The 21,833-nt window shown below is 56.6% G+C and overlaps 2 protein-coding genes across 5 annotated transcripts in view; one reads left to right on the top strand and one right to left on the bottom strand.

Annotated features, from left to right (window-relative positions):
* The window catches only part of RPN2 (ribophorin II), a 57,121-nt gene extending 53,200 nt beyond the window's left edge, over positions 1 to 3,921 (top strand). For 2 of the 4 annotated variants that reach the window (XM_008256019.5, XM_089307999.1), the window contains exons 17-18: positions 1,085 to 1,132; positions 3,600 to 3,921. In XM_008256019.5, the coding sequence (XP_008254241.1) occupies positions 1,085 to 1,132; positions 3,600 to 3,612 (61 nt within the window). In that variant the 3' untranslated portion in view covers positions 3,613 to 3,921. The remainder of the gene's footprint in view (positions 1 to 1,084; positions 1,133 to 3,599) is intronic. The other 2 variants (XM_008256021.5, XM_089308000.1) reach the window with 1 other exon arrangement.
* A 5,462-nt stretch (positions 3,922 to 9,383) lies between these two features.
* GHRH (growth hormone releasing hormone) lies at positions 9,384 to 12,570 on the bottom strand. The gene is made up of 3 exons (XM_017342170.4): positions 12,488 to 12,570; positions 12,164 to 12,268; positions 9,384 to 9,641 (listed from the first exon to the last, which is right to left on the bottom strand). Exons 1-3 carry the CDS (start codon positions 12,568 to 12,570, stop codon positions 9,410 to 9,412), a joined length of 420 nt encoding a protein of 139 aa, XP_017197659.4. The 3' UTR covers positions 9,384 to 9,409.
* Positions 12,571 to 21,833: the final 9,263 nt, after the last annotated feature.

The following is a 21,833-nucleotide window of genomic DNA, read 5'->3' as shown; positions in this document are numbered from 1 at the left end:
CACCTTGGAATGAAAGGAAAGTCGTGGCTCAATGCAGATTGAAATGGCCTAGAATAAGTGGTGCAAGTGGTTCATTTGCTGGCCCTGTGAAAGTTCTCGCTGTCAGGAGAACCCTGCTCCCTCCTGTGCAGGCCCCCCCCGCACCGAGCTCTTCTTCCTAGGCCAGGCGCGCAGCTGTCTTGCAGAGGCTCCGGCTCAGAGCACCCTGCCCCAGGCCAGCAACCTGAGAGGCCTTCAGATGGCCAGGCCTGCAGGGGTGGCAGCTCCCTGGCAGCTTGCCTTTGGAAACAACATTGAAGGCAGATGTAAATGTCACATAGGTGCTTCTCATTGATTTGACTTTATTAGAACTGGGGTGATGTCAGCCACGCAAAGGCCAAGAAGAAAAGGTCAGAGTTGCTTTCACCTTTGAAGGGCTCGTTTTCAGACAGGCCGTGCTTCCTCCATGCCGGGAGGTGTAGCTGAGTGGCAGGCTCTTGGCCGCTCACAGCAGGAGGTGGCTTTGTCAGGGAGCCCAGGACTGGGCGGGCGAAGCTCGCAGCTCCCCTCCAGCTGAGTCCATGGTGAGCCTTCTGAGGGCCTCGCCCTGGAGGGCTGGCCCCAGCGTGCTCCTGGGCTTCCTGTGTCATACAGGCCCCACCGGGGCCTCCCTTGGCACTGGCACCGGCAGTGGCAGTTGGTTCCGGTTCCTGCCCCTCGCAGCCCTTCCTTGGCGGCTGTGCATTGCCTCTGGGAACTCGGCTGCTTTTGCAGAGCAGAGCCTTGTTCCCTTGCAGCAAGCAATGCTGTGTTCTTCTAGATCCTCTTTTCTGCAAGTTGCTCACCTAAGATGAAGACAGTCAAGGACAGAGTGGAGGAGAAGCCGTCTGATTTAGCTCCTGCCTAGCAGGGCCTCCTAAGCTAGAATGGTCAAGCTGGGTGCGCTTTCTGGGAAGACAGAAAGGGTCTGTGCCTGCCTACATATGGCTGTCCTGGAACCAGCTGTGCCTTGCGGGCCCCGTGCCCCCACAGAAGCCCTGTCCTTTCTCAGCTTACTCCCCCTCACTGTCCTTTCTTGATTCTCAACCCGTCTTTCCTTTGGCAGGATCGCTGCAGAGCAGAGCAGTAGATTGGCAAAATATAGGACACTACGGTAAAGATGAAGGGCGAATGCGTCCCAGCACAGGGCCCCATCCCATCCTGTCCGCCTCATGCATGTCTGTTGCTCTCTGTGTTCAGTCCACTTCCTCCCCAGCCCTCCCTGAGCCACATCTGAACTCTGAGGCTGTTTTCCAGCTTGCCGGCTGAGGCTGTGACTGGAGCAGGACGGAAGCTTCCTGCATGAGCCCAGCCCATGGGGCAACTGTGCCTGGGGAGCCACGTGTGCTGGGCTTTGACCGTGTAAGACTCCATCCTCCCAGCGTCCCGTGGGGCACACACAGCCAGAGGCCTCTCTCCTCTGTGTATGGGAGAGTGGAGTTGAGGGTGGTAAGACAAGTCCAACTGGGACTTCTTCAAAGGGGACCCCATTCAGACCATTTCAGCCCATTCAGTGATGGGCCCACGGCAAATCCTGGCACACCTGTCACTGTCTCCAGGCCTTTCTGTAACAGGGACCGCGGTTGGGCCCAACAGTGAAGGTTGGTGAGGCTCTGAGTGACGAAGAACTGATCGCCGCCGATCAAAGGCCGTCTCAGAATCCACTTCCTCGCCTCGGGTGCGGCCCGGGCTGCTCCCGCTGTGGGCGAGCTCTCGCTCACTCTCGCCAGGTGTTCATCCCAGGGTGGAGGTGAAAGAGGAAGTGGGGAGCGGGTCTGGCTCACAGCCCGTCTGCTCCTCTGGCCTAGGGGTCAGCACGAGCTTCCGGGAAGGATGCAGAGAGTTTGTTGGCCCTGCAGGCGTGGTGGCCTCTGCCACAGGTCCTCCACTCGACCACTGTCCTGCAAAGGCAGAGGAGACCAGGTCCAAACGTGCATGTGCCTGTGTGCCAGGGACGCTCTTTACCAAAAGCAGTGCAAGGCTGAGGCTGGGCTGCAGGGCCCAGTTTGCTGGCCCTGCCCTAAGCTTGAATTTCCGAGGCGTGCTCTCCTGTATCCCTTTGCCTTGCAAGTGGCTTTCCCTGCCAGAGCAGCGGATTCTTCAGATTTGTCATCCTCTGGAAACGGGAGAGCAGCCGAAGCGAGGATTTGCAGCCTTTTCGCTGCAGTGTGAGCGGAAGCTGGGTCGTCTGTCCTCAGCGTTGGCTTTGGTTTGGTTTTCTCGGGTTTGACTGAGGCGTAGTTTCTGGGCAGTAAAACACCCTTCTCGGCATGTCATTCTGTGAACCTTGGAAAGCTGCGGTCGCCGTGTGGCCTGCAGGGTGCCGACGCTCCCCCTTTGCAACTGGTCCTCTCTGCCCAGCCCATACCCATTCACTTTCGTCCTAAATTATGGCTGCTCTGTCTGAGATTTGCTTTCGGAACTAGCCCTCTCTGCTAAATGTTTGAAACAGCCAAGGACTGATTGTTTTTTCCCGGATGTTTAGGGAGTACAGCCTATACCACCAAACCCTAGTGAGAGGCAGTCCCTCGACCTCTGAGACATTTGGGACTTTCTGAGGCTCTTGAGGGATGAGGGTTAGCCCCAGGAGCTGAGAACTGGCGGTCTGAAGACACTGATTGGCGCAGGCCCAGCGTGGGGCCTGACTGCTTAGCACGGAGGGCCGCGGGCCACTCCCGCTCTGCTGTTCTCAGTTCATGCTCGTGCTGTCTCTTCTGCAGGGGAGTTCTGGTACACACATCGGAGTGTACTTAGGGACCACTGCACGTTGGCCAGGAATTAGGGGCACATGCTCCAGCTCTCAGGGGTAGTTCCATGTGAGACCATGCACCTGGGGGCAGGTTTGTTTATTGGTTTGGAGCCTGCCATGGGCACTGTGTCGTCAGCATCCAAGCCCTCGGCATGGGGTCTGTTTGCTGCTGAAGGGTGTGAGTGTGTTGGCCTCCAGCCTCTGCACAGCCTGCCTGGCTCAGTCGCCTGCTGATGTTCCTGCCCAGCCTGGGGCCCAGCCTGGGGCCCAGCGTCCGTCTATGTGATCATTTTCGTTTCTGCGTTTCCCCATCACTGCCTAGGGATGGGCAGATGGGGGGAGAGGAAATAGAGAGGTTATTCTCTGCTCTGGAAATTTCTCTGTGGGCCAAGTCCTGTTTTCAAGAATGACCCATTTCTGGGGTGGGAATGTGGCGCAGGCTGCCGTGCCGCGTGCTGGGATGTCAGCCTCCAGGCCGCGTTGGTGGCCAGATGCGAGTTGGCAGATCTGCCGTCCGGGGGACGGAAGATGAACTTTGTCTAAACTTCCTCTGTTGGTCAAGCTGCGAGAGCCTGTCCGAGGCCTTGCACTGTGAAAGGTGTGCCTGGACTTACCCGTGCTCGCATGTTCACACGCTGCTTCCGGTCCTCATCCAGTGTCCCTCTGGTGTAAGTCGTGACCTGGCTGTGTCCCGTCCTTCTGTGAAATGAGAGGGCGCTGAATCTCCCCTTCGAGCGGGAGCTCACAGTGGGACAGTGCCTCGATCTCTGTGTCGCTCCCAGTGGGGTTTGAAACCTTTAATAATTTTGTGTTTGTCTGCGTTTTCTTTCAGAACAGCGCATTAGTTCCAGAAAAAGGATGGAAATTACAAAAACTGAAGTGAATGTTGAGAAACGGAGTCGAGAGCAATTCACAGTGTGTAAAGAGGAATGCAAACCCTTTATTTAAAGAGAGACACGTGGAGACTGTGGTTATACTTGTGCTTGTTGTTTTTCAGTTTTCCCCAGCACAGAGCAGATACCTGTGAGCCCAGATAGTTTCTTTGGCATGACGCCCTAGCAGGATGCTGTGAATATTCCTCACTTCCCAGATGTTGCATTTGAAAGCCGAAATGTGTCATTAACTGTTTTGGAATAAAGAGAACGATAATGGGAGCAGAGGCCTGCTTGCGAGCTTTTCCCCGGATGTGCGGGCAGCGGGATCCTTGGGAGTCGAGCGTGAGGCCCTGGCTGGGACCTGGGTGTTGACACAGTGACCGGGATGTTTCTCCAGTGCTGTGTACTGTGGTCACGCTCGTCCCCTCCTGGCAGCACTGGGGTTGCCTGGAAAAGCCAGCTTCCTTTCTCTCCCTTTCTTGTCCGGCACTGGGCGCCAGCTGCCTGCATAGGAGCTCTGTTGGTGTCTGCTCCTAGCGTCCCTGCTCAGTGTGCCCGATCCCAGCAGCTCATTGGGAAGGAAGGGGCAGAGCTGGGGAGCTCATTTCCCTGGAGCCTCCGTTGCCTGTGCCCGCCCCTGCACGGGCCTGGAAACCAGCCTGGCTGAGGCCTGATGGACAGTGTGCAGTGTGCAGGAGGCATAGTGGAGCTTGAGAACGGAGGTGCAGAGGGTCCTGGCTCCTCATCACTGGCGATCAAGGGCAGCCTGCCAGGACAAGGCACTGGCAAAGCTCAAGGGTACGGAGGCCGGGTCAGGACTGGCCTGCAGACCCCGAGCACAGCAAGCATGTGCCCTGTGCCAGCCTCCCTGTTGTGTCCGGAGCTACGGCAGGGAGCAGGACAGGTGCGGGCCCAGCCCTTCATCCACTCAGAGTCTGGAAGGAAGCACAAGGTAGGAAGGGGGCGGGGACTGCAGATGTTCACAGAGGAAGCAGCTTCAACCTGAAGGGCTTGGGGAAGCTAAGCTGAGACCCAAAGACAAAAAGTGCTTAGGCAGAGCATCAGCGTGTGCAAAGGGCCTGAGGTAAGCATACCAAGGAGAGTGGCCTCGGGTGAGGTGGGAGAAGCCCCGATGAATTCAGCTCCCGTAGGCTGTGGCAGAGGGGCTAGCACTTCTTTGGGGACCGATGGCCAATTGTAAGCCACTTGGGGTTTGTGTTGGGACATAGCGGAGACTGATGCTGTGTGCCAGCCCTGCCCACTGGGTGAAGCCTCCGAGGGACTCGGCTCTGCGGCAAACTGCAGGGGAAGGATGTGGTTGCCATAGCATCTGGGAGCTGGGGGGGGGGGCTGACTGCACCCCCTCTTCTACCACTTGCTGCCCACTGCAGTAGTGCCTGGGCCTGGCTGCCCTCTGGGACCCACGTTGGCCTGTCTTAGAGTCAGGCTGTGTGTCCCCAGGCACCTCTCTTTACCACTCTGGGGATAACACCTCTGGGCTTTCTAGAGTTAGAGGAGGTCACAGCCCCCGATGCCCCCCTTAAGTGCAGACAGCCTACGCCACGCAGTTTGGCACTGCAGCAACCATAATCATTCGTGCAACCCACACCTCAAGTGCCCAAGCGCCCACATCACCACTCTGGCTTCGCTGCATGTGTGTACTCAGTGAGTGAGTGAGAACGTGTAACACTGTTACGGACACAGCCTTGTGGTGCCTGCTCCTGCCCAGCTGTCAGCAAATCCACGTGTGGTGAGGCCAGGCTAAGCCACGAGGTCCAGGAGCTTAGGTCTATTAAATGCATTTTTGTCTTCAGATATTTTCAGCTTACGACAGGTTTACCAGGATATAACCCATAAATCAAGGCATGTCTGTATTGTTAGCATCACTATTTAATGGGTGGTGGTAGCAGGAGCCTGCTAGGCAGTTGGTACCAGGTCCACATTTGCCTGTTAGTTAAGTCACTTGGTCCTCAGCCTGCATTTCTTGGCCTTAAGGTAACACAAGGGCACTGCTCCCCTCCCATTCCTCCCACTTCCCCCACCCCCACCCAGTGCTCTGCTGGGCTGCCTCCCAGCTGTAGGGCCTGAGCCGCCAAGCCCTGCCTTCCTCCAGAAGCCTTTTGTGAACTGGATGTTAATGTGAGCTTAAGAGATCATCGTTAACAGTTGACAGGTCCCCCATTGATTAGAGCTTTCTTTAGGGGAAAAAAATGGTCTCAGGTAGGCCCTGTAAGGCCACCACAAACCCCCCCCATCACCAGAGTAAAGGAAAGGGTTTATTGGGGGAAACGCAGCAGACCAGAGGGAAAAGGAGAGACGGAGAGTGTAAGAGAGAGATCAGGAGATGGAGAGCGAGCGAGCTACCTGTTCAGGAACAGGTCCTTTTAAAACTTTGCCAGGGGGTGGGTAGGGAAGTAGGAGCAGCGAATCTCATCAGGATGGGGGTGGAGCTGACACCTGTGGTTGGGCCATGTGGCCACCTGGCTTCCAGCAATGGCGGCAGGGCTAGAGCCTAGGATGTTGTCAGCGTGTAGATCGCACCATCACTAAGACTGTACCATTTCCCTAACAGGCCCCCGGGGAGGGCTCGGTCGTGCGGGTGCCAACTCAGCGCCCTGGTGGCTTTCCCTCTAGAACAGCCTCCCCTTGGCAGCATGAGCAGCAGCGGGCTCCAGCACTCAATACTCTGCAAATTAGTGTGTCCAGGACAGGCCAAGTAAGAGGGGAGCAGGTGGGCCAGGGTGAGGGGGTGGTCATTCAGCCAAGGCGTCCTTTGTTGAAGTGGAGCTACCCTCAATGGTGGGCCCGCCCCACAGTGGGTTTTTGTTTCCCTGCTGTTCTCATTGACTGGGAGGCACACTCCCCCTACAGCCCGGAAGAGCTGGCTGGCGTCAGGGCTCCGGAGCTGGGAGCCGGGACACCTGGTGGCCAAGCCCTTGGGCCTTGGGTCACATTCCAGTCCCTGGTGACAGCGTCTGGATTGCTGGATTGCTCCGTTCTCTCTGCACTTTCAATCAAAAGCAGTTCCCAGCGTCCAGATGTTTCACCGTTGTCAGTTTTTTAGGTGTAATTGATTTACAGTAAAATACACACTTTTTTTCATTTGTATTTATCATTTTAAAACTGAAAGGCAAGGCGAGAGAGAGCTCCCATCCGCTGGATGCTCTCCAGATGCCTGCAGCTGCCGTGGCTCGGGTTAGGCCAGGCCGCAGCCAGAAGCCAGAAACTGAATCGTGGTCTTCCTGTGGGAGGCAGGGGCCCACGTACTGAGTCATCGCCTGCTGCCTCCCAAGACTGCCTTAGCGGAAGCTGGGTCAGAAATGGAGCCAGGCAGGACTGCAGCCCAGGGACTCCGGCACGGGATGGTGGTGGCCAAGCTGTGTCTCGATGGCTGGACCCCGGAGTCCTTCCTGGTCCCCGCTCCATCGCCACACCTGCCCGGCAAGCGGCTGCGACTCTGCCTGTTTCCAGCATTTGGCTCTTCCTCAGAGTGACTTTAACCGTAGGTCAGGTCGCGCCGTGTGGTTCTGTTACTCGGCCGCCACACTGGCTTCACCAGGGGTGAGGTCCCAGTCCTCTCTGTATGGGAGGCCACTGTTTTGGGCTTAGCTCCTGGGCTGCAGCTGAGCAGAGCAGAGTGGAGCCACTCGTGCCGGATGCGCAGGGTTCCGGGGGCAGGTGTCGGCACAGGGATGCCCTGCCCGTACCAGAGTGCCTCGTTTGTGTCCTGGCCCCTCTGCTTCCAGCCCAGCCTCCTGCCAACACACACCCTGGGATGCAGCCGGTGACGGCTCACGTACCTGGCTCCCTGCCGCCATGAGGGAGACCTAGGTGGAGTTCTGGCCTCCTGACTTCGACCTGACTCAGCCCTGGCTGTTGAGGGCATCTGGGAAATGAACCAACAGATGGAAGATTCTCTCTACTGTCTTTCACATAAAATGAAAATAAAACAATTTTTTAAGTGGGCCAGTTTTAAAAACCAGGGGATTTCGCAGCAGCCATTCGAAAGGGGCCCAGTCTACCTGATCTGTGGCTAGGAAGCTCCCTCTGCTTCAACCCTGGAAAGGGAATAACTTTGAAAAGACCACAGTCTGTGTTTTATTCTCTGCTTCTGCTTCTTCAGCCCCACCCCTCTGCTCAGCTCTCTCAGGCTCACGGCAGGAGTTCATAAATCTCTAATAAAAGCCAGCTGGGGCTTTAAAACGCAGTCTGTTAAGGTTCTGTTAACACCTGCACAGTAGCCTCCTTCCCTCCAGCCACACACACCCGCCCTCTCCACAGAGTTCCCTTAGGGGCTCCTTCCAGCTCTGCTCTCCCACCCCCACCCCGTGCCTAGATAGAGTAATTTTTTTAATTTTTCCGAAGATTATTTATTTGAAAGGCAGAGTTACAGAGAGGCAGAGGCAGAGAGAGAAGTCTTGCATCTGCTGGTTTACTCCAAGTGGCCGCAATGGCCAAAGCTGGGCCGATCCAAAGCCAGGAGCCAGGAGCTTCTGGGTCTCCCATGCAGGTGCAGGGGCCCAAGTAGTTGGGCCATCTTCTACTGCTTTCCCAGGCCACAGCAGAGAGCTGGATTGGAAGTGAAGCAGCTCGGACTAGAACCAGCACCCATATGGGATGTTGGCACTGCAGGTGACGGCAGATGGAAGACCTCTCTGTTTCTGCCTCTCCTTCTTTCTCTGTGTAACTCTGACTTTCAAATAAATAAATCTATCTAAAACACACACACACACATTGCTAAGTACTTAAAAAAAAAAAAAAGCAGTTCCCAGCACTTGGCAGGTGCTCTGTTGTTACCTGTTGAATGCATACACGGTATTGCTCCTGGGCGAGCAGCACACCAGTGGTTGAAGATGGCGCTGAGCGAGGGCAGGTAAATGACTGTGGCTGAGGGGACTGGCTGGCTCTGAAGCCCAGACAATTGAATAAGACGTGCAGACCAGGATGGGGGAATTTTATTTGTATTTACAAAGGAAAAAGCAGGTCAGACATGAAGCAGGATTAAGTGGGTCAGGTTGTGTTTGGGCTGCAGGCAGCCAAGCCTGGGGCGGAGTCGTCATCCTTGGGAATCCCTGTTGCAGAAAGAAAATAAGGCTCAGCCTAGGGGGGTGAATGTGAGGCGGGGGGAGTCGCCCACAGGTGCCAGCCACACGCACTTGGCCCCTACTCTGCCCTCCCTGCTCCTGTGCTGCTGATTAGGCTGGGAGAAGGTGGGAAGCGTGTGCAGAAACCCTGTGGGGAACTGGCTCACTTACAGGCCTGGCGGAGTCACACCGGGACACGCCTGAGCTCCTGAGTGGAGTCAGAATCTAAAAGTCAGCTCTGCGGGCCTGGAGGAGGCCCAGCAGTCCCTGCCTTGGGGCCTGTGGCCGCGTCTCCTTAGCCTTACTTTTCCTCTTCTGCAAAATGGGACAGCTCGTGCCTGCTCTTCCCTGCCTTGCAGCGGGAACCTGAGGGCCGTGAGGTGGGGAACGGCAGTCCTGCCTGCCTGTCCCTCTGTGTCAGTGTGTCTGCCATGGGGCTGGGGAGGCTGGCTTTCAGGTTCTGTGACATTGGCAGGGCACCCAGGGCCGGCACATCCCTCCCATTTCATTGACCACACCAGAGTCCCCTGGGACACTTGGGAACATTCAGGGTTCTGCATCCCACCCCAGCACCATCGAGTGAGTGACAGACACACAGAGGCCACGCTCAGCTGGGAGACGCCCTGGAGCCGCGACAGTGGAGGCGGTGCGCGCCTTGCTCCCCTGCCTCTGCTTCACGTGGGTCAGGAGGGACCTCGTCCTCCCTTTGCCGGGCGGAGGGGAAGGAGTCCTTGCCGCTTCCTGGCAGCTGTGGAGAAGGGCGTCTCTGGGGCCCCAGACACGCGCGGCGACCCCCACCTGTGCTGCGGCAGGGCCGTGGGGACGCTCTCCGGAGCTGCCCGCTTCTGCTCCGCCCACTTCTGCTCCGCCTGGCGCCCAAGCCGTCCTCTTGCTCCTGGCTCCTGGTGTCTGTCTCTGGCAGGTTAGGAAAAGAAAAACGGGAGGCTGCGGTTTGGGCACGATGTGGCGAGGCAGGGGGGGGCTCCTAGTGCCTATCCCAACACGAGGGGACTTCAGACAGACCATGGAGCTAAAAATACATCGATTTTGGTGCATCCATGGGATCTTCAAAAAGTTCATGAAAAAAATGTGTACTGGGAAAGAATCATGCATGGATTTCAAAATTTTTACTCCAAAATGCACTTACCTTAAAATTTAAAAAATACTAACTTATATGAAAGAGAGAGAGTGTGCTCCAATCTGCTGGCTCACTTCCCAGATGCACACACCATCCAGGGCTGGGCCAGGCGGAAGCCAGGAGCCGGGAACTGAATCCAGGTCTCCCACGTGGGTGGCAGGAACTGACAGCTGCTGCCTCCCAGGACATTAATTAGCAGGAAGCTGGAGTCAGGAGTGGAGCCAGGACTCAAACTCAGGCACGCTAATGTGGGCTGCAGGTGCCCCACGTGGTGTCTCAACCACCAGGCCAAACGCCTGTCCCTAGCTTGATCTTTTAATTCCACTTTTCCCACGGTCTTTTTGAAGTACCCCCGGAGCTGGTGTGGGCTCTCCTACCCCGCTGAATTAGACTCAGCCAGAGGGAGGCAGAGTACAAGGGCACTCCCAAAAGCTTGTTTAAAATGGAAAGAAAAGGTAAGTTTATCTTGGTGCAAAAAATCCCGACATCCACGCAGAGCATTCATGATACACATTTCCTGTAGTTTTTGAACACCTTGCCTGTAGAGTAGTGAGAAGAGGCAGGTGTAATGCCCCCACCACAGGTTCGTAATTGCAACGGGAAAAATGGACCCTGAGCTGGGAAGAGATGTGGCAGACACCGCAGCACCCCGTGACCAAAGTCCTCACTGAGCACGGGATGAGTCGACGTCCTGTGCTGCCCGACACGGGGCGCCAAGAAAAGCACATTTTGTGAGCGCACAGTCTGAGGCTAATCGTGAGGACACAGCCAGCAAGTTCATGACCAGGGGCATTCCACCCATCACTGGCCTTTACTAACCAAAGATGGCAACCCCACGGAGGACACAGGAACTGTTCCACCTTAAGAGAAACGAAACATGACAGCCGACAGGAGCCCATGATCCTGGGTTGGATCCCGGATCAAGAAAAAAAAAAACTGGGCCAGTGCCGCGGCTCACTAGGCTAATCCTCCACCTAGCGGCGCCGGCACACCAGGTTCTAGTCCCAGTCGGGGCGCCAGATTCTGTCCCCGTTGCCCCTCTTCCAGGCCAGCTCTCTGCTGTGGCCAGGGAGTGCAGTGGAGGATGGCCCAAGTGCTTGGGCCCTGCACCCCATGGGAGACCAGGAGAAGCACCTGGCTCCTGCCATCGGATCAGCGTGGTGCGCTGGCCGCAGCGCGCCGGCTGCAGCAGCCATTGGAGGGTGAACCAACGGCAAAGGAAGACCCTTCTCTCTTTCTCTCTGTCTACTCTGCCTGTAAAAAAATAAATAAAAAATAAAAAAAAAACTGTTGTGCAGAGGTTAGGCCACCACCTGTGGCACCAGCATCCCCTGTGGGCTCTGGTTCAAGTCCCGGCTGCTTCACTTCCAGTCCCGCTCCCTGCTAGTGGCCGGGAAAGCAGCAGCAGCAGATGGCCCAGGTGCTTGGGCCCCTACCACACACATGGGAGACCGGGATGAAGCTCCTGGCCTCCGGCTTGGGCCTGGCCATGATGGCCACATGGGGAATGAACCAGTGGATGGAGGATCTGTCTCTCTCTCTGTGCAACTCCGTTTTTCAAATAAATAAGTAAATCTTTAAAAAAGAGATTGTTATAAGGGACAGTTGGTGGAATTTGAATATAAGTGATCACTTGCTGTGATTGCACAAGGGGCTGTGTTGGGAGACACGCGCAGAAGTTCCTGAGGGTCAAGGTCACGGTGGCGGCGATCTGCTCTCAGCTGGTACGGCATGAATGGTGATGACAGTAATGATAAATGTGCGTGTGGATCTCTAGCTGTCGATAAGGAGACACAGAATGTGAGGAGTTGCTGACCGTAGGGAAGGAGGTAGGGACATCCACTCTACTGTGATTGCATTTTTAAGAATTGTTTGAATTTTAGGCTGTGGAGCCAGGCCCTTGGGGTGCCAGCCCCGCCCCTCTCTGTTCGTGTGTCCTTAAGCGGCTGGCTGTCGTGGGCCCTGCGTAAAGCAGGTAGGAGTCCCTGCCTGCTCACTGGGGTCTTCCAAAGATCAGATAGGAAGGCGAGAACCCGGCTGACGGTGGCCGTGTGCCCAGCACGGTACATGTCTGCAGCCGTCCTGACCGGGTAGCGCAGTGAGCGCCTTGGCTGGAGGAGCAGGCAGCCGGTACGGAGGGGCTGAGGTCCGGCATCGGGGCCTTTGCTACGGGGAGTCTGGCAATGACAGGCACTGGGCCAGGAAAGACCCCAAGCCTGGTCCCCAGCCGCTGCGTGGGAGCTGCCTCACTCTGCCGCATGGGAGGGGTGGGGGGAGAGAGCGCAGAGCCCAGGCTTACCCCTGCTGCCTGCTCAGGATGTCCTGGAGCAGCTGGCGGGCAGACAGCTGGCCCAGCACCTTCCGGTAGCTGTTAGTGAAGATGGCATCTGCGTAGCGCTGCATCCTGTGTGGCAAGGGTCAGAGGTCAAGGGATGGTCAGGGCCCCGTGCTCACGGTGGCTCTGCAAGGCCCTTCTGTTGTCCTGGGTGGCCTCTTGAGCTCAGTGACAAGGTGGGTGCACTTGGAGAAACAGCCATGCACCAGCTGATGGCTCCAGCATGCATCCTCCCACCCCCCCCCCACCGCCGTGGCAGGCATGGCCTGGGGGGAACTGGCTGCTTACCTAACGGGTGTGGAGGGGGGCAGGGAGCAGTGGGAGCCGCTGCTGACGGTGAGGAGCACAAAGAACAACACCCAGAGTGGCATCGTTCCCCTGTGGGGCGGCACCTGCTGGAGAACAGGTGGGGAGGGTCAAGCGCAGCCACAGCCGCGGGGTGCCCTTTGCTGCCGGGGCCCAGCCCTGGGCTCCTCTGCATCACAAGCCTTGGTCCTTATCCTTTGGATGCTGTGGGGCAGGAAAAAGACCCTGGACTCTGGAAGACAAACTGTCTCAGGTTCCATTTCTGCCTCCGCCAGTCACTAGTGCCGACTTCATTTTCTCCATCTGTAAAATGGGCGTTATACAACGACCTGGTAGCCTTAGAGGGCTTGAACAGGACACCGACGATGGTAGTGGAATGCCCCGGCTGCAGGCACTCCAGGTAGAATCAGGCCTCAGCAAGTATGTGGGAGGAGAAGGCAGCTTCCCTCAGAACCCTGGAGTCGCCTGCAGCCCGTGTGGCAGCGGCAGCGGCTCTAAGTCAGAAGTGTGAGGTCAAAGCCTGGCTCTGCCGTCACTCGCCGCGTGTCCCAGGATGAGCGATGTCCCCCAACCCTGAAATGGAGACGGTCACGATGCCTTCTGCCCCAGGTCTGTGGGACGGTCGAGTGAGAAGAGACACTGAGGGAATGCTCTAGAAACCTCCAGGGTGGTCTCGGTACAGCCCCTCAGAGGGCAGACCTGCCTGTTTTTTTTCTGTGCGGAGCTGGAAGGAGAAAGCTCCCAAGTCTGGTTGCAGACGCTGAGATGCGCTGAGGAGTTTCTGTCCCGGATGTGCGACCAGGAGCCGGCTACACCAGAAGGGCTGCCTCTGCCTGCCCCCTGGGGAATCTGCTGGCCTTGACGATCCGGGCCACCTCAGAATCAGGTCTCTGCCTCTCCCTGGGCATCCCAGTCTCAGCAGGACATCTGCACGGGGACACAGACCCAGCCAGAGGCCCAGGCAACCCCAGAGAGGGGCAGCACCCGCCCCTTCCCACGACCCTGACTCCTGCCTTCTCCCCCGTCCCACCGAGGGGAGCCTTCCCACAGGCAGACCCCACACCACTGGCAGCCACCTTGACCCCAGGACGTCATCTCCCAACTGTAGACCCTGTGGTCTTTACCAGCCCAGGCCCGCCACGTATCACCAGGGAGCACCCACAAGGGACTGCACACCGTCCCCACCTCCAGAGCTGGAGAGAGCAGCTATCCATGCCTCAGTGGCCAGCCCCTCCCTCCAGGGCACCGCCCCCTCCTCCAGTCCTCCAGTTCCCGCTCCAGAGAGCACTTGTCACCAGTGAGTGATAGGGAGCTCACTACCCCCATGCTCATCTGTCTTATTGCCAGGCAGTTTTATCATTACGACATTTTCCTCATCCTCTCAAGCCCAAATCCCTTTTATCCTGCGAATATCTGTGGAGCCCCTACTATTTTGGTAAAGACTGGGGCTGGAGAAAAGGCGAGAACCTGCTCTCTGTCCCAGGGCTGCCTCTGTCACCCTCACCTGCTGCAGCACTGAGCTCCTGCACGTGCACCCACAGGCCGAGCCCCGCAGGTGCATGTCACACCTCACGTGGACCTTGGTCCCCAGACCAAGGCTCTGCAGTCCCGGGCTCCCCAGGCTGCCCCTCCAGAAGTGGGGTTTCCTACGCAGGGGGCTCTGTGGCACTGAGGGGGGCCCTCTGCTGTCTCCCAGCTGCAGCCTGGCTTTCTCGCCTTCTGTGCCGCTGATCTCTAAACGATTTGGATGGATCCAGGCCCCGACGACCACACTCCCCTGTGCAGATGCGCTCGGCTCCGCACTCCCCCAGGACGAAGCCCAAACACCTCCCCCCCGGCTTACCTGCTCCCTCTGCCTCCTCACCCTGGCCCCTCTCTCCCTAGAGCTGCCACAGGGACTCACAGCCCCTGCTGCCTCCCTGGCTGCACAGCCCACCGTCCCCGCCCCCACCCCCAGAGCAGATATCACCACCCTGGATTCCTTTTCTCCCTGGCCTCCATCAGATCGGTTTCTGAGCGGGTCCTACAGAATGGCCGCCCGGACTCCCAGGCCGGCAGACCCCCCTTCTGTTCCCGCAGCACCTCCCAGGTACAAAACCCTCTTCACGGCCGCTTTGGAATTGATCACCTGCACGCGTGGGAAACAGATCAGAAAAAATAGAACATGTTTGCTCGTTGTCCCTGGGCCCCTGGGGAGAGGGATGGGGGGATCAACAGAACACCTGCTCGATCGGCACTCTCCTTCAAAGCCGGTGGCTTCAGGGAGTTGAAGAGAACCTTATAAGGGGGCTCCAAAGGAGGCTGCCTGCAGTCCAGTGAACCCAGAGGTTCAACATTTGCTGTAAACCAGTGTCCCCGGACAGGTCAAGATGTCACAGCTGCTCTGTGAACCTAATCCACGAGGTTGCAAAATCCCATTGGACAAAGAAAGGAAGGAGCAAGAATAATCCAGCTTTGGTAATGTAAGAACAGAGATTGCAACGCCAGGCACAGACCAGCTGTTGACACGCACACATCTCCCGTGACAATACAAAGTGCTAAAATTCACTGAATTAAGTGTGGCGTGAACCCAGCGCGCCCTCACCGACAACTCCTGGAGGAGCCTGGGTGGTTCTCGAGTCTATGGTGCACATCAGGAGTGTCAGTGAGCTTTCTGCAGGGCTTCCTGACTCTGCGACCTGGATCCATGATCAGTGTGCACTTGATCTACATCACTTGGTAGTATTTTGCCAACCCTCAGGCCCCCAAAATTCTGCGGCTACACCTTCAGCCAATGACAGAAGTCTCAGGCGCCCAAAGTTGCAAGGCCACTTTGAAAGTCTAGGGGGCGAGGCCAGTGCTGTGGCGTAGCAGGTAAAGCTACCACATGCAGTGCCACCATCCCATGTGGGCGCCGGTTTAAGTCCCGGCTGCTCCACTTCCTAACCAGCTCTCTGCTATGACCTGGGAAAGCAGTGGAAGATGGCCCAAGCTCTTGGGCCCCTGCACCTGCATGGGAGACCCAGAAGAAGCCCCTGGCTCCTGGCTTCGGCTCAGTGCAGCTCTGAGTGTTGCAACCACCTGGGGAGAGAATCAGTGGATGGAAGACCTCTCTTTCTCTTTCTCTCTCTGTCTCTGCCTCTCTGTAACTCTGCCTTTCAAATAAATAAATCTGGAAGGAAGGAAGGAAGGAAGGAAGGAAGGAAGGAAGGAAGGAAGGAAGGAAGGAAGGAAGGAAGGGAAAGAAAGAAAGAAAGAAAGAAAGAAAGAAAGAAAGAAAGAAAGAAAGAAAGAAAGAAAGAAAGAAAGAAAGAAAGAAAGAGAGAGAGAGAGAGAGAGAAAGAGGGAGGGAGGGAGGGAGGAGGAAAGAAAAGAAAAGGAAGAAAGAGAGAGAGAGAAAGTCAGTCTAGGGGGCAGGAATCTTGGAGGGTTCTTTAAAAATCTGCTTAGGAATTTGTGAGCCCGACGGCTGGGGGTAGCCTGAGCTGGTTCAGAGTCCCGGCGGTTCAGCACCTGGCACTGTCATTCCAAACAGGGCCTCCCGCCTCCTTCTGGGGCTGGCGACACAAACACTGCAGGACCAGTCCAGCAGGGATGGGGAGGCGGGGTGGAGGGGGGCTGCGCGGATGGCTAACTGGGTCTAAAATCTCGAGGAAGGAACGCTGCACCTACAGCAAGAAGCAACATGTCACCCACTTCCAGGCAATTATGCTGAATTGGCTCTGGGCGACTGATGGCGGTACTGCTCCGCTCCAGTATTTGGCTCCTCTCTGATCCCTGGCGTGGTCTCGCCTTGACGGGAGGATCCAGCCAGCTCAGGTCTCGCCCTTGCAAACTGCCCCTACACCCAGGAAGGAGCGCTGAGCCCGCCCTTGCCTGCGACAAGTCTGCCTCTCACTTCTCCAAGAGCCATGTGTCCAAGACAATCTCCAGATGGCACCAACCATGACAAGCAGCCTCCATATTCCCAGGAAGCCATGATTCTATCCTGGGAGACCAGCTCTACCCCCCCCCCCCGTGGTGTCTCCCAGTTGGGGAGAGGGTCAGGTTTCCTCCCCAGGCCCACCCCCTCTCACCTCCGAGGTGGCAGGTCTCCTGTGCGCAAGGCACTGCTCTGGTCGCTCGGCCCTCGGGCTGGGCGGCGGCTCTGGTGGCTGCGTGGCGGTCCCGTCGTTTATGGCTTCATTTTCCTAAGTGTCGTCAGCGTCAGAGAATCAATTACCCACAAGTCCACCAGGCACCATTTGTAGCATCACACCGACGAGCCGGCCTTGGCAGGGGAGAGAGGTGTCGCCCCTTGCACGTGGAGACTCACGGGAATGTTCGTTCTGTGAGCGGCCACTCGGGTACCAAGTTGCTCCATTCTTCCGAGGAGCGCAGAGGTCTGACGCTGCCCCTCTAGCCAGCGGGGGCTCCGAGGCCAAACGTTCATCTGCTCCCTGAGAGAACCGCCTTTTTCAAAGTTCATGTCATTTTCGTTCATCCGCGGGCAGCTTGACTTCACGTGGGGTAGGCAACGCTGCCGATGTGTTTTGCTCTGCAGAGTGAGGGAGATCATTTGCTAGCTCCCTCATGGTGCAATTATCAGAATTTCCCTCTACGTGATTGACGCCGGCTGTGGCCGCAGTCCTGTCTCCCAGCAGCTGGCCCGGGAGCATCCGTTGTCCTGTGTCAGGGCAGCCCAGTCCCAGCTGCCTTGGAGGAGTGTGAGGGAAGAGGAGGCAGCTGGGAAGCCTGAGCAGGTGGCTGTGTCTCCAGATCTCTCCAGCCCCGCAGCCAAGGAGCCCTCACCGATGACATCAAAGCGGGCAAGGCAGGTGCTGTGGTGCCCTGGGCGGCTGCCTCTCCTGAGCCTGGTGCCGCCTCTGTGGCCCTCAGCAGGTTCCTCCTCCCCTGTAGGCCGGAGAGCTGGCACTGAATGGCAACTGTGGAACTTTATAAAAAGTGGCACAGGGGCCGGTGCTGTGCATAATAGGTTAAACCTCTGTCTGCAGTGTCGGCATCCAGTACAGGCGCCGGTTCATGTCCCGGCTGCTGCACTTCCGATCCAGCTCTCTGCTATGGCCTGAGAAAGCCGTGGAGGATGGCCTAAGTCCTTGGGCCCCTGCACCCATGTGGGAGACCTGGAAGAAGCTCCCGGCTTCTGACTTCAGACCGGCTCACCTCCAGCTGTTGTGGCCATTTAGGGAGTGAACCAACAGGTGGAAGATCTCTCTCTCTCTCTCTCTCTCTCTCTCTCTCTGTAACTCTACCTCTCAAATAAATAAAATCTTAAAAAAAAAGAAAAAGTGGCACAACCCTAGGTTTGGAAATCTTTGACAGAATCCCCGGTCCCTGCAGCAGGTTTGTAAAGGCAGCGTCTCCGGGTCAAGCAGGGAGGCCTGCCCGGGCGCCGCGTGGGTCAGTCAGAAGCAGCAGGTTCTGAGGACGCTACCACTGGGAATGTTCTGTGACTGCTTCCTGCCCTGGGCTCAGTGCTCCCGGTGCACACAGGGACGGAGGTGCAGGTCGCCCTGTGGGCCTGGACGGGAAGCGAGCAGGCCAGGCCAAATCCCAAAGGATTGCAAATGAACCGATGGCTTTAAGTATTGCTGGAAAGGGCACAGAGTGCAGGGGGTCAAGCTGTTGCTTGGGAAGGGATTGAGGGCCTGCCGTTGATCACACCTCCGCTTCTAATCCGGCTTCCTGCGGAGGCAGCAGGTGATGGCTCAGGTGTCTGGGTCCTTGCCACCCACAGGAAAAACCCATGTTTCGGGGCTCCTGGCTCTGGCCTGGCCCAACCTTGGCTGTTGAGGCATTTGGGGAGTGAACCTGCAAATGGAAGATGTCTCTCTCTCTTTCTCTCTCTCTCTGTTGCTCTGCCTTTCAAGTAAATAAACAAACTTAGAAAATAATAAAATAAGCAATAAAATAATTAAAAAATAATAAAAAGAATAATAATAAAAAAGGAAGAAGAGGAGGAGAGAAAGAGTGGGCTGAAGGTCACAGCAGCAGTGTGGAGTCAGGAGGTGTGGGAGATTCCAATGACCATGAGGTGGGGGCTACAGACAGCGGGGCATCCAGAATGGACACTGGGCCCGAGTGCGGAGGCAGGACACGTGGCATTGGCTGGAGCAGCCACAGGACTCAGAATTCACCCCCCCTCCCCGAAATGCTGTGACAGGCAGTGCCCTCAAGCTTCATGCAGGATCTCAGTTTCCTCATCTGTAGAATGGGATGTGCAGGGCTCAGATTCCTGCACGGTGCACAAGATACAGGCCAGGCCCAGAGTAATCCTTGCGAGTTAGCCTTTACCATTGCTATTATTTAAAAAAAAAAAAAAGAATTATTTTTATTTATTTGAAAGAATTGCAGATAGAGGCAGGGCCAGAGAGAGAGGTCTTCCATGTGCTGGTTCACTCCCCAAATGACCACAACGGCCAGAGCTGAGCCGATCTGTAAGTTGGGAGCCAGGAGCTTCTTCCGGGTCTCCCACGTGGGTGCAGGGGCCCAAGGACTTGGGCCATACTCCTCTGCTTTCTCAGGCCATAGCAGAGAGCTGGATCGGAAGTGGAGCAGCCGGGATTTAAATTGGCGCCCATATGGGATGCTGGTGCTACAGGCTGGGGCTTTAACCCATCGCACCACGGTGCCGGCCCCACCATTGCTATTCTTTTTTTTTTTTTTTCGACAGGCAGAGTGGACAGTGAGAGAGAGAGAGACAGAGAGAAAGGTCCTCCTTTGCTGTTGGTTCACCCTCCAATGGCCGCCCTGGCCAGTGCGCTGCAGCCGGCGCACCGCGCTGATCCGATGGCAGGAGCCAGGTGCTTCTCCTGGTCTCCCTTGGGGTGCAGGGCCCAAGCACCTGGGCCATCCTCCACTGTACTCCCTGGCCACATCAGAGAGCTGGCCTGGAAGAGGGGCAACCGGGACAGAATCCGGCGCCCCAACCGGGACTAGAACCCGGTGTGCCGGCGCCGCATGGCGGAGGAATAGCCTAGTGAGCCGCTATTCTTATTACTGCAATAAATCAGGAGATGGGAGGGAGGGCAGCAGTTCCCAGAGAGCCAGGACACAAAGGGAAGTTTTCCAACTTCTGAATTCAGCCGAGGCTGGAGCCAGGAACTACATCTGGCCTCCCACACGGGCAGCAGGGACCCGGGTACCTGAGCCATCACCTGCTGCCTCCCAGGGTGTGCGTTTGCAGGAAGCTGGTTGGGATATTGGAGCCAGGTCTCATTCCTGGCATTCTGATGTGGGATGAGGCTGTTCCAAGCCTTTAACCACTGTGCCAAATGCTCACACTTATCATATCTCTTTAAAAAGAAATTTAACTGCTTTTATTGCAGTGTAATTCATTCCTATGCCAGAAAGCATACTAATGTTAAGCCCACAGTTCCATGAGGCTTTGCGATTTGATGCGGATCTGTTTGGAGCACTTGCGGCACGGGGAGGCTCCCTCCCGCCCGTCCGCTGTCAGCCCTCTCCACCCCCAGCCCCAGGCAGCCGCCAGTCTGCTTGTGTCTCTGTTGGTTTTCTCTGCTAGAAGTTCATATAAATGGAATCAAACAAAGGGTAGTCTCTGGTGTTAGGCGTCTTTCCCTCAGCACTTTTTTTTTAATAAATTAATTTAAAAAGAAGAAGAAACAGAGACGGAGAGTGCCCATCTGCTGGTTCACTCCTAAACTGTTCACAATTGAGCCTGGGCCAGGGCTGAAGCCACAAGCTGAGAACTCAACCCAGGCCCCCCATGTGGGTGGCAGGAATCCAATTCCTTGGGCCACCACTGCTGTTTCCAAGTCCACAATGCAGGAACCTGGAGTCAGACACGGAATGGGACCCAAGACATGGCTCTTTTGTTTTCTTTTAAATATTTTATTATTTGGTATTTATTTGAAAGGCAGAGTTACTGAAAGAGTAGGAGAGACAGAGAGAGAGAGAGAGAGAGAGAGAGAGAGAGAGAGATCTTCTATCTACTGGTTCACTCCCCAAATGGCTGCAATGTCCAGGGATGGGCCAAGCTGAAGCAAGGAAGACTTGGGCCATCTTCCACTGCTTTCCCAGGTGCATTAGCAGGGAGCTGGGTCGGAAGTGGAGCAGCTGGGACTCAAACTGGCGCCCATAGGGATGCCGGCATCACAGGTGGAGGCTTAACCCCCTGCGCCGCAGTGCCGGCCCCTGGATGTGAGCTGTTAACTGGCATCCTCACCACTAGGTCAAATGCGGGCCTCGGTGTAACGTTTCTGAGATGCATCCACGCTGATATGCCTGTCAACAGCGTATTGATTTGCAGATGTATGACCGGCTGTTCAGCCATCCCCTGGGACGGACATGTAGGCAGATGGCCGTGGGGACTACCTGAGTTGTGCTGCTGTGAGCACTCACGTGTGACATGGAGGGCAGGCACATGAGTGCATCAGTTGCTCTGGGGCAGGTATCCAGGAGCAGAATTCTGGTCATATGGTCAGAGGTGTAACATTTGCAGAAACTGTCCAGGGGCTGGTGCTGTGGTGTAGCGAGTAAAGCCGCCACCTGCAGTGCTGGCATCCCATGTGGGCACCGGTTCGAGTCCCGGCTGCTCCACTTCCGATCCAGCTCTCTGCTATGGCCTGGAAGAGCAGTGGAACATGACTCAGATGCTTGGGCCCCTGCACCCAACCCACGTGAGAGACCTGGAAAAAGCTCCTGGTTCCTGCCTTGGGATCGGTGCAGCTCCGGCTGTTGCGGCCATTTGGGGAGTGAACCAGTGGATGGAAGACCTCTCTCTCTCTCTCTCTCTGCCTCTGTCTCTCTATAGCTCTGCCTTTCAAATACATACATACATACATACATAAATAATCTTAAAAATAATTGTCCAACTGGTTTGCAGCTAAGCTCCCACCAGTGGTGACGGAGGCTGTCCCACCTGCCCCTGCAAGTGCACTGCTTTCCTTAGCCCCTGACCCCATGCAGCACTAGTCAGTCCCATTGCTGCCAGAGGGGAGTGGGCTGGGCGTCTCGCTGGCTGCAGTGTGGAGGCAGGGCTTGTCTGCCAACAGCTGCAGGTGCAGGGGAAGCCCCCAGGCAGATCCCGGAAAGGGACACAGCACCTCTGCTGTAGGAACAGAGAGAGGGGAGAAGGGCGCGTCCTCGGGCGGGAGCAAGGAGAAGCCGAACAGGGAGCATGGGAGCACGGGCTTGGAAGCAGCGAGTGGATTTGGATTGGAAAGCCAGCTCCGCCCCTGGCTGGCTCTGCGATTCTGGACCAGGCACATAAGCTCTCTGAGCCTTGAACGCCACATCTGCAAAATGGGTGCAATGACAGGAGCTCCCCGGGTTCCTCTGAGAATGAGACACGTACTTGTCAGTGTCCGGCACACAGGCGTCTGGG

Source organism: Oryctolagus cuniculus, chromosome 11 (assembly GCF_051225735.1).
Source record: "Oryctolagus cuniculus isolate XC-2025 breed Fujian yellow rabbit chromosome 11, ASM5122573v1, whole genome shotgun sequence".
NCBI classification, from domain to species: Eukaryota; Metazoa; Chordata; class Mammalia; order Lagomorpha; family Leporidae; genus Oryctolagus; species Oryctolagus cuniculus.
Note: the sequence above shows the minus strand (reverse complement) of the source record. Positions and strands in the feature narration are given on the sequence as shown.

What these genes read in the sequence shown, in the direction of transcription:
- GHRH (XM_017342170.4), bottom strand. Translation starts at nt 12,570, where the DNA reads ATGCCACTCTGGGTGTTGTTCTTTGTGCTCCTCACCGTCAGCAGCGGC. An exon ending in CCCCCCTCCACACCCGTTAG is followed by an intron (nt 12,269 to 12,487) that starts GTAAGCAGCCAG and finishes CTTGCCACACAG; the next exon opens with GATGCAGCGCTACGCAGATG. An exon ending in ATCCTGAGCAGGCAGCAGGG is followed by an intron (nt 9,642 to 12,163) that starts GTAAGCCTGGGC and finishes CTAACCTGCCAG; the next exon opens with AGACAGACACCAGGAGCCAG.